The following is an 11,113-nucleotide window of genomic DNA, read 5'->3' as shown; positions in this document are numbered from 1 at the left end:
CTATAATTTTTATTCATGACTTCTAAAATGAAAGAAAAAATATGATATGGAATAAGCAAAGAATAATTACTGTTTCGTGCACGATCAAGGTGGAATCACTCGAGAGTAGAATTTTACTGACAATGAATAGTAGTTTCACTGAGACTTCTCGTTATATCTGACAATTGACTTAAAACTTGGATTATGCCGAAGTCGAAAATTTCTTCTTTCAATCTATGACACTCTGAAATTCAACGTTTCTTCAATCTCCTTGTAGTTCCAGCGAAAAATATTTGAATTATACTGATTTCAATTTGGGATAAATAATCTCTTAGTAAATCGAGGCCTTCTATATTATAGTCTTACCTATAATGTAGATAGGGAATTAGTGATAACTTACCGTATTATCCGTTTGAAAAAATGTCTTTGAACTCGATGGAGAACGAGATAGATTCGACGAATATCGTGTGCTGGTCTGTGCAATACGGTCTTCGTATGATAGGTGTATGGCCGGGCACGTCGTGTGCAATTTTACTTAAAGTCCTCAGCATATCATCAATGATCGTATTCCAAATCTTTCAGTATCAACACGTAATTGTGCATTTTGAAGAGGAAGATTTAATGATTCTCATGGACGCATTAAGCGTAACTTTCGCTTATACCCTTTTGCTTATCAAAATGCTTATTTTTGCATTTAATTCTCGGTAAGGCTTCTTTAAAGCAATATATATTGAATACAGAATTAAATGTAATTTACAAATATTTCTCATATCTTCTATTTTAGTTGTCAAGTCATAAATCGGATTAAAAAGATATTTTTTATTTATATAAATTTATTAGTAATTTATGTAACATTGACATAACGACAGAATAAAGCCTTCTCTGTATTTTTATGCAATCATATTGGTCACAATTATATTGGTTACATTTATTCTTTAAACAATCCTTTATAGTCTGCTGAACGAAATTATAACATGCATGATTAAAGATTGGAAGGAATGCAATATTTCGGATGAGTACACAATGACCAGAATAGCTTATGTATCTCGTTGGGTCTCCAACATTATAATTTGCTCACACATGACGTCAGTTTTCCTCTACGCGATAGGCACAATAATGAAGATCAAAAATGAAAATCAAACCGATGTTCGAGAGCTGATCATCAAAATGGAGATACCTTTTAAAATTGAGAGCACATCAGTACACGTAGCTGTCCTTGTTAGTCAATTTATTCACCAGACGAGTGCGGCTGGCATGGTGGGTGTAATAAATTCCTTGCTAATAATACTGGTAAGTTTGAATATTTGTTCATGATTTGTCTATATTCCTGGAACTGAAAATAATTATGATGTAATTCTGAGACAAAAGGTTGTCAAAACATTTTATGTATATGTAATAAAAACAGACATAATAATATACAAATAATAATATAAAAATAATTTGTAAAATAAAATTATATAAGCGAAAAGTACATTTTTTATCTTGGTTTTATATGTTAATGTTTTACATACTAATTTTTTACCGATTCAGACCAAGAAAACGGACGCAAATAAATACAATCGTATTAATTCACACTTATTGAAATAAGCTGTTCTTTCGTGTTTGTTTGCATTCGTTGAATCCAGCGTTTGTCGAATCCAGATTGAAACATTACATTGGACTGAAAATACGCGACATTTATTTAGGTTCTTCACGTGTGTGGGCAGATTGATATAATACGGCAGAAATTGAGTGAAATTACGCAGAAGAACATCGAGCGGAAGAATATCGAGGGTGGGAATGAAAATGTCGTAAAAGATCTGATCGTTCGACATCAGCAAATTATCACCTTCTCCAAAAACATCGAGGATCTTTATTCCAATATTGCACTGGTACAATTTGTATCGAATACTTTGGTTATCTGTTGTCTAGGATTTCTTATCGTGATCGTAAGTATATTAAAATAATATTAATTTCTTTAAAATAAAATAAAGTAATATATGAAATTTCAGTCTATCGGTACCCCAGGCGGATCAATGATGTTAGTCAAGTCTGTGTTCTTTTATTTTGTTATGAGTTTAGAAGCATTTGTATATTGCTTTGTCGGACAACATCTGAGCACAAAAGTCCGTATAAAATGTATTATATTAAATATACAATATTTAGTACGATATTCTCTCTGATAAAGATATATGATTGTATTTTAGAGCGAAATGATCGGCGACTCGGTGTACGAATCATTTTGGTATGAATTGAGTCCTAGTCAAAATCGAGACATCTACATTATGATCATAAGATCCCAACAGCACTTGACGCTCACGATAGGAAAAGTTATGGAACTTTCTTTGAGACAATTTGCCAACGTAAGAATTTAGCAAAATTAATGAAAATCATAAAAACCTACATTTTTTTGCAGAAAGTTATTACGAATATATCTTAACAATAATTTTTTAATCGTTGAGTCCTAATGTGACATTCCTGTATGATAATTATAGTTTTTATCATGTTATAGATCCTTAAAGCTTCAGCGTCATACGTGTCGGTATTGCACGCAATGTATTGAGGTCTAAATATACTTTGTACATCGCTTATATCTTTGCATGCAGATCTCTATAGTACTTTTACACGATTGATCATTTTCCTATGCAGAGACTTGACGGGGTTTCGCATCAAGTGTATGCAAATAGAGGAACAAGAAAATTATTTACTCTCTGAAATATTGGTGATAATTGTACTTGATTTGGAGTGCATAAGAAAAAAGTTATAAATACAACATTGATTCTCTCGATCAATGTACTTTGCCAGATCTGATAAAATAAGAAAAAGCATTTTTTTTAAATAGAAATTTAATTTAATATTTTCAAATTAAGATTTTTATATTAATTAAGATTAAATTTTTACACTAATTTTTATACTAATTAAAATCAAATTTGAAAGATATTTATTTTTTTAATAATTTATTTCTATATCCATGTATAATTAATTTGAAACATATAAAAATATATGCTTAATATATATTTTCATAAAATAGATATGAAAGTACGTTAATGCATGTATACATGTAAAGATATTACAAGAGCTGTTATTCTTTTTACTCTATATTAAATTTTCTCAAATAAAATTAATTATATAATAAAATAATGTTTTGTGACTAAGAATTAAATATATACTTATTTAACGTATTTTTTAATAATATTGTATACGTTTTTATTTGCAATATAAGTATAAATTAATATAAATTTATTTGTCTTTTAAAAGTCTTGAGCTGCTGGTTAAAGATGAACTGATGTTATGTAAAAACTATTGTACAAAAATGTTGTTACAATATTATGAACTTATTTTCGTTACAAGATATCACTCATCGAGATGTCTTTTTCTTCATTACATGCAGAACCACTATATACTCTAGCTTACAGCATCTTTTCGAAATCAGCCGGAATAATACTAAATACTAATCTTCTCTCTGGTTTTTCCATCGCACCGAAGGTACGTCTTTGTTTCCTCCTTATAAATCCCCTCAATACGTTCCCCCAGTAGTATGTTTCAATTTCACAGTGAGCAGTTCTTGGAAGTTGTATTACCTTGTTCACCTCACTGCATTTGTAAGGAAAATGTGCATTTGTTGATCACTAATTCGATGAACGAAGAGGACGATCCTGTATATGTTCGTCATCCATTATAATTGCGCAGTATAAAATAAATATATATTTAATAAATATATATTTAAATATGTATTTAATTTTATATACATATATATTTTGATATTTTGATATTTTAAATCCTTTAATATTTGTACTTGATCATGCACTTCGGGCCAGCAATATTTTTCTGTTTATGAATATGATAAGCTCAACCATAACTTGTAGGATTTTATTTTCATATTTATGTTGTAAGCATCAGTTCGTCCTTGTTATTTATCAAGTTTTAATATTAAAAGGAGAAATTATACTTAGAAGCGCAAAACAGAACGCGCCCACTATCTTCTGTTTATAATTAACAAATATTAATTAATTGATAAGACAGAATTACATTCAGTTGTTGATCTGTGATAAAAATATTTTGATATGATTATAATCTTTGAAACATTTGTTACAACTAAACAGTTTTAATTCGATTCAATCAATACGTTCACATTATTCGATCGGATATATCATCTCTATCGTGTTATTTAAATTTTGCTGGATGATAATGTTGATCAAGTCTCTTAGTATTGGTATATAATGATGAACATTTGCTTTACATTTTTAATATAAATAACGTACAGTAACCGAGGGAAGAGAAGAGTATACAGAAAACTTTGCAGTCTTTACTTGAATTTTTTGTAATCACCGCAATTATTGAAACATCGACTTATAATTTTTCTTTATGACTTCTGAGATAAAAAGAAGTAAAATGTGAACAACTTTCATTGGTCGGCTACAATCAAGGTGGGGGTTACTCGAATACTGAATTAGATTATAGCATTCTAGCGTTAGACTTTTACAGTTTTATTGAAACCTCTCGAGTAATCATATCTAAAGACAAAGTCAAGTTAAGACTATTGACTATGTCGTGTTTGAGAATTTCCTTCGTCCATTAACTTTGAAATCGAACGTTTCGTCAGTATTGCAGTGTTTTAGTGAAAAATTTTAAGCTGTGTCATACTTATTATTTGAACTGTATATGCTATTACGTTAAGAAATTGATACTTTCTTCTGAATTATATACTCACTTATAATGTAGTCAGAGGAAAAAGGAAAATTAATTAGTGTCAGTGATAAACCACGTTGATGATCGTGCCATAAAACAAATTTATTTGATATCAATGAATAACGAAATAAAATCAGCGAATACCATATGTCGTTCCGTGGAATTCGGTCTTCGCATGATTGGTGTATGGCCGGATACATCGTGTGCAATTTTTCGCAGAGTATGTTGCATATCTTCGATGGCAATATTTCAGACCTTTCAATATTGGTACTTGATCATGCACTTCGGCGAGAGCAATATTTTCCTTCTCATGGATGTGATAAGCGCAACTCTGACTTATAGTCTTCTGTTTGTCAAACTGATTATTATCATATTCAACGTTCGGTAAGATTCTTACGATGTTGAGTATAAAATCAGTACGACCATCAAATAAGCGCTTAGATCCTTTATTCTAGATCTCAAGCTAATCGCAAGAAGAAAAAAATGTTCGATTTTTAATCTGTTTAAATTTTGTAAATTTGCATTGATTTATATATTTCTGGAGTAATATTTCGCAAATAGCTGCGATTTCACGTCGGTCAATATTTTTTTGAATATTTCGTTATAGTCTGCTGGATGATATGATAGTACATATGGTCGAGGATTGGAAAAAGCGTGATATTTCTGACGAATACATGATGAATAGAATGGCTTATGTCTCTCGCTGGTTTTCCAATTTGATAATTTGTTCGCACGCAGTATCGGTATTCTTCTATGCGATGGGCACTTTGTTGCCGCACAGAAACAGCAATCAAACTGATGCTCGAGAGCTCATTCTCAAGATGGAGTTACCTTTCGAGATCGAAACCACATCAGTATATCTTACCGTTCTCATTACGCAGTTCGTTCATCAGGTAAGCGCTGCCAGTATGTTGGCTGTGCTAAATTGCTTGCTGCTAACATTGGTAAGTTTGAATACCTTATCACGATTTTTCTAGAATTATAAAGAAACGCCAAGAAGATAATTTAAGGATTTAAGTGATCCTAAAAGTAATTAAACAAATTTATTATTGTATAAAATACATTATTAAATGAAGAATGCATTATGATTTTGTTTAAAAAATAAGTAGTTATATAAAATGATTAATAAATAAAGTATTTGTTTCATTTGCTAAGTTATTAAAAATATGTAATAGATATATTAAAAGGAAGAGAAAATAAAAACGCAATAATTATTAATTAATACATTAAAATTTTATTATTTAATTTTTTCATACATAGAAACTTAAATGTTAAATGATAAAAATTAAAAATTAAATTCATTCAATATTGAATATAGAACAAAAAAAGTATTTTTATTATACATACCTGATGTTAAATTAAATTTAATTATAACATTTAGGTTCTTCATGCATGTGGACAGATTGATATATTGCGGCAGAAACTGAGTGAAATTACACGGAAGAACACCAAGCAACATATGAACGATATCGCAAAAATACTGATTATTCGGCATCAAAAAATTATTTCCTTTTCCAAAAATATTGAGACTCTCTTCTCAAACATAGCTCTAATACAATTTGTGTCAATTACTTTAGTCCTCTGTTCCTTAGGATTTGTCATCGTGACCGTAAGTATACGTGAAATAATATAACTTGTTTAAAAAACGTAAGTTATTTAAAATTTTTAGTCTATTGGTGTTCCGGGTGGATCGCCTATGCTAGTAAAATCCGTGTTCTTTTACATTCTAGTCAATATGGAGGCATTTATAATTTGCTTTCTTGGAGAATATCTCAGTACTAAAGTCAGTAAATAATATGGCACATTTATAGAATATATGACATGTTTTACATTAAAACTTATTTTAGAGCAAAATGATTGGCGACGCAGCATATGAAGCGCTTTGGTACGAATTGAATCCAATTCAGAATCGAGATATTCTTTTTATAATTGTAAGGTCACAGAAGTTTTTGACGCTAACTATCGGAAAGGTCGCTGAACTTTCGCTAAAACAATTTGCTAATGTAAGGATTTAGTAAAGTAATAAAAGTAGTTGAGTAGAGGCATATTCGTGGCATAGAATTTTACGTTGATTGATGTTTTGACATGTCCGCGAGTGACGATCTCTAGTACTTCATCACAATATAAGTATTCGCGTACGATGGCCGTAATTGCTTTTATCATGTTATAGATCATGAAAGCCTCGGCGTCATATATGTCGGTGTTACACGCGATATATTGAAGCCTAAACATACTTTACTGCTCCGCTTATATCTTCGCGTGCAGAAGGATATAGTACTTTTACTACCGCCAACTGGTTATAATATGTGATTAGCAATTTTTCAGAAACTTGATGGGGTTTCACATCAGATGTATATAAAAGTAGACGAGTAGACGAGTATTGGTTTGCATATTAAAGTATTGTATTTTGTGATGAGCAATATGAAGTTGATCTTAGCCGATGTACTTTTTCAAAGCTAATAATAACAAAATAAAAGGATTTAGTTGAATATTTAATTTAATTATATTTAATATTACTTTAAATTAGTACTACTTTAAATTACAATGCGCGTGTTAAAAATAATTAAATATTAATACTAAAAATAATTAAATATATATTATTTTTTATATATATATAAATATATATATATATATATATAAATTTGCATATAAAAGGTATAATTAAACTATTTTAGATTTTGTTTCTTTTATTTCATACATATATATACAATATATTACATAATCGATTAATTAATTGCAAAACAAAATAATGATTGGTTTACTATCAAAAAACAAATATATGTATATTGATTTAATTTTATTATACAATCTATATATAATTTATTATAAAATTATTTTATGACGTACCATGATTGATTTTAGTAGGATTTTCCAACTTCTTCCAGCAAAAAGAGAACTCACTTAATATCCTTTATGATAAATGTAGTGTTCACATTTTGATTGTATTAAATTATAATGTTGAGCCACATGAAACTGAAATTTGTTAATGTCGACTGATACGTTGATAAATGTTTGCTTTACATTTTTAATGCAAATAACGAACAACGACCGATCAATGTACACGAGGGTGTATAGAAGTTCTTTATGGCTATCTCTCTGCCTGTTCTTTTTTTTCTTACAACTGCGATAATCATCGAAATGTCAGATTATTTATTCGCAATTTCTAAGATAAGAAAATACGGAAAAATATGGTAGTAACACAAGATAAGTATATTTTCTATTGATTTACAACTGGAGGGGAGAGGTTTACTTGAGTACTGAATTTATAGAATTTTACAGTTTCACTACGGCCTTTTGATCGACCACATCAATGTTAACTATAACTAAGCTGAAATAATTGATCTACATGCTGCAGTTAGAAATTTTAAAGCTCATGTTTTAACCAATAACATTATAAAATATAATATCGTGTTAGAATTTCGATGCTGCTTAAGCTGTGTGTGCTCATCATTTATTTTAAATAATTCGTTAAACAAATTTTGTCTTTTTTCTTGATTGAAAAGAAATTTATGTCTTTCTTTGACTATAATCTTACTGTAAGGTAGAGAAAAAGAAAAGAGTATTATAACACGTTGGCACTATCGTGCTGTGAAACTAATTTGCTCGGGGTCAATGAATAACGGTATAGAATCGGAGAATATAGTATGTCGTCCTATCAAGTTCGGACTTCGCCTAATCGGCGTATGGCCGGGCACGTCATATGCAATCTTGCGCAGAGTGTTCTGTATATCTTCAATGGCAGTGTTTCAGATTTTTCAATATTGGTACGTGATCTTGCACTTCGGAGAGGAAGATCTATTACTCCTTATGGACGTATTAAGCGCAACTATGGCTTACAGTCTTCTGCTAATCAAATTGATTATTTTTGCATTCAATGCTCGGTAAGCTTTTTCGTTACGACACTGAGTCATAAATACAATTCGCAAAATAAATATATTGGATTATATTCTTTAGATTCCAGGTTGTAAGTTAAAAGAAAAAATCTTGAATTTATATCACTTTTGCTATTAATTTATAATCATCTGACAATATCTCGCGAAATAAAGAAATTTTCGCGTTTTTGCGCACACACAACTCGGTCAATATTATATTTCTTTATAGTCTTTCCATTATAGTCTGCTGAACGAAATCATAGCACACACAGTTGTTGACTGGAAGGAGCGCGATGTTTACGACGAATACACGATGACTAGAATGGCGTACATCTCTCGTCGGTTCTCCAACTTCATAATTGCTTTGTACGCGCTTTCGGTGTTCCTTTATGCAACCGGTACTTTGTTGAGGTTTAAAAGTAATAATCAGACTGACACTCGAGAACTTCTCCTTAAAATGGAATTACCTTTTGAGATCAAGAGCACATCGGTGCATATAGTTGTCTTTGTTACACAATATGTTCATCAAACAAGCGCAGCCAGTATGGTGGGCGTGATGAATTCCTTGCTAATAACATTAGTAAGTTTGAATTTTTTCTATAATTTGTCGGTGTTCTGAAAGTCGTAAAAAAGAATAATGTGATATGTAGAAAAGAGAAATTTTCAAAATTGAACCTATACAAAATATTCTAAAATATAGTAAATATATCAAATATATAAATATCTTAATAATAATTTTTTCGTTTTATATTGAAAAAATTATGTTACTGAAGCAATGAAAATAAACTTTCACTGGGCAAAACATTAAATTGAACTGATACATATTGTGACGTTTAGGTTCTTCATGTGTGCGGACAAATTGACATTTTGCGACAAAAATTGTGTGAAATCACGCAAAAGGACATCAAGCGAGGTATAAACAACAGGATTATGAAAATGTTGATTATTCGGCATCAAAAGATTATCTCTTTTTCCAAGAATATCGAAGATTTTTTCTCAAATATCGCGCTAATACAATTTGTATCAAATACTATGGTTACATGTTCTCTAGGATTTCTTATTGTAATCGTAAGTATATGTAAAATAATCTAACTTATAATTTTGAAATATATGTTATTTAAAATTTTTAGTCTATGGGTGTCCCGGGTGGAATGCCTATGCTAATAAAGTCTGTGTTTTTTTACATTGTTATAAGCATGGAAGCATTCATATTTTGTTTCCTCGGAGAGCATCTCTGTACAAAAGTCAGTATTTCACGTAAAGCGAAGTGGATACAATACATTACTAAGATCATTTATTATATATTTCAGAGCCAAGAGATCGGCGATGCTATATATGAATTACTTTGGTACGAATTGAATCCGAATCAAAATCAAGACATTCTGATTTTGATGATAAGATCGCAGAAACACTTGACGCTCACGATTGGAAAAGTCATGGATCTTTCCCTCAAACAGTTTGCTAGCGTAAGAAATTAGTAATGTAATAGAAATGATTAAGAAAAGCCATATTTATAAAGCAACTGTTAATGTATGAATGTTTTGACATCTTAACAATGTTCTTTAGTCGCTTCGTCGTTTCTATGACGTTTACAATGGCAATAATAAAATGTTTATATCATTTTGCAGATGGTGAAAGCTTCGGCGTCGTATGTGTCGGTGTTGTACGCGATGTATTGAAGCTTCAATACACTGCATGTCGCTTATATCTTCGCGTGCAAAAGGTACTTTTACTACCATCAGTTTACATGGTTAACAATTTTCCTATTCAAAGAGGCGGAGTTTTACATCAAGTGTGTAGACAAGCGGGGTTACTAAAGCATCGATTTCCCGAGGCATCCATTCGCGATGCCTTTATTTAGCTTGCAGTGCATAAAGGCAGAGCTATAAATACATTGTTGATATTTTAGATCGATGTACTTTACCAAATCTGATAATAAAGTGATAATCAAAATAAACGCGTTTATATAAAAACAGTAAAGACGATTAATTTAATCAGTTACTAATATTTTCATATTAAGGACTAAAAATTGATTTAAAAAGTATTTAATACAACTAAATGAAACTATAAGAAATCAAACTTATTTATGTTAAAGGTGCAGTGTAGAAATAATAGATAGTAATATATTATTATAAAGTACTCACCTTGACTGTAAGAAAAAATCTCCCGATGAACTATATATTTTTCTTTGTCTGTATCGTCGTTCTTATAAACCGTTATGTTCCTGCTTGCACCGCCGTTGTCCAACTGCCTGAGCGCGAGCCCTCTTGCAAGCCACCTATAGCGCCAAATGTAATCTTTACACTGGTCTTCCTATCCCTACGATATGTCTTAGCTTTCCTCCCTCTCGATTCCCCACATTTTCTTCCCTCCAGCAGCAAAACATTTCAACCTCGCTGCAAGCAATTCGTCGAAGCTGTGCTCCATCTTTTCTTTATCTGTTGAATTTTTAAAGAGAACATATAGTTGCATTATAATCAAAAGTTCGGAAAGAAAGGGACTGCCTCTATTATCCATATTTCTAAAATTACAGTTGCAATCGCTCCATTATTTTTAAAATTATATAGTTGCATTTTTTTTTCTTTCTTTTTTTG

At 30.6% G+C, this 11,113-nt stretch overlaps 3 protein-coding genes and 2 long non-coding RNA genes across 16 annotated transcripts in view; 3 read left to right on the top strand and 2 right to left on the bottom strand.

The window, feature by feature from the left end:
* Positions 1-158, bottom strand: part of LOC147909929 (uncharacterized) — a 107,810-nt gene extending 107,652 nt beyond the window's left edge. For both annotated transcript variants that reach the window (XR_015544833.1, XR_015544832.1), the window contains exon 1: positions 71-158. This is a non-coding gene — a long non-coding RNA (uncharacterized LOC147909929). The remainder of the gene's footprint in view (positions 1-70) is intronic.
* Positions 84-3,309, top strand: LOC105152442 (odorant receptor 9a-like). Of its 2 annotated transcripts, none has more exons than XM_087405485.1 (6): positions 84-683; positions 933-1,269; positions 1,665-1,907; positions 1,971-2,084; positions 2,166-2,321; positions 2,454-3,309. In XM_087405485.1, the coding sequence occupies exons 1-6, from the start codon at positions 400-402 to the stop codon at positions 2,526-2,528; spliced, it is 1,209 nt and encodes a 402-aa protein (XP_087261611.1). In that variant the 5' UTR covers positions 84-399; the 3' UTR covers positions 2,529-3,309. The 2 variants fall into 2 exon arrangements, with proteins under 2 accessions (XP_087261611.1, XP_011065048.2); XM_011066746.2 differs by having other exon boundaries at positions 90-683; positions 2,471-3,309.
* Positions 1,013-11,015, bottom strand: LOC147909928 (uncharacterized). 3 transcript variants are annotated; one of them, XR_015544849.1, is made up of 3 exons: positions 10,664-11,015; positions 1,157-1,312; positions 1,013-1,076 (listed from the first exon to the last, which is right to left on the bottom strand). It is a non-coding gene; the product is annotated as an uncharacterized LOC147909928 (long non-coding RNA). The 3 variants fall into 3 exon arrangements; XR_015544850.1 differs by lacking the exon at positions 1,013-1,076 and adding an exon at positions 8,987-9,134 and having other exon boundaries at positions 1,227-1,312; XR_015544848.1 differs by lacking the exons at positions 1,013-1,076; positions 1,157-1,312 and adding exons at positions 8,632-8,904; positions 8,987-9,134.
* On the top strand, positions 4,381-7,136 carry LOC105152443 (odorant receptor Or2-like). Of its 2 annotated transcripts, XM_011066747.2 has the most exons (6): positions 4,392-5,031; positions 5,255-5,591; positions 6,029-6,256; positions 6,317-6,430; positions 6,495-6,650; positions 6,818-7,136. In XM_011066747.2, exons 1-6 carry the CDS (start codon positions 4,763-4,765, stop codon positions 6,866-6,868), a joined length of 1,155 nt encoding a protein of 384 aa, XP_011065049.2. In that variant the 5' UTR covers positions 4,392-4,762; the 3' UTR covers positions 6,869-7,136. The 2 variants fall into 2 exon arrangements, with proteins under 2 accessions (XP_087261672.1, XP_011065049.2); XM_087405546.1 differs by lacking the exon at positions 6,317-6,430 and having other exon boundaries at positions 4,381-5,031.
* LOC105152444 (odorant receptor 22c-like) lies at positions 7,344-10,476 on the top strand. Of its 7 annotated transcripts, none has more exons than XM_087405481.1 (6): positions 7,344-8,001; positions 8,390-8,528; positions 8,749-9,099; positions 9,357-9,587; positions 9,650-9,985; positions 10,148-10,476. In XM_087405481.1, the coding sequence occupies exons 1-6, from the start codon at positions 7,994-7,996 to the stop codon at positions 10,196-10,198; spliced, it is 1,116 nt and encodes a 371-aa protein (XP_087261607.1). In that variant the 5' UTR covers positions 7,344-7,993; the 3' UTR covers positions 10,199-10,476. The 7 variants fall into 7 exon arrangements, with proteins under 7 accessions (XP_087261607.1, XP_011065050.1, XP_087261604.1 ...); XM_087405480.1 differs by having other exon boundaries at positions 7,345-8,289; positions 8,398-8,528; positions 8,763-9,099; XM_087405479.1 differs by having other exon boundaries at positions 7,345-8,528; positions 8,763-9,099; positions 9,689-9,763; positions 9,830-9,985.
* Positions 11,016-11,113: the final 98 nt, after the last annotated feature.

This window comes from Acromyrmex echinatior, chromosome 4 (genome assembly GCF_024713525.1).
Source record: "Acromyrmex echinatior isolate Ae372 chromosome 4, ASM2471352v2, whole genome shotgun sequence".
Classification (NCBI taxonomy): Eukaryota; Metazoa; Arthropoda; class Insecta; order Hymenoptera; family Formicidae; genus Acromyrmex; species Acromyrmex echinatior.
Note: the sequence above shows the minus strand (reverse complement) of the source record. Positions and strands in the feature narration are given on the sequence as shown.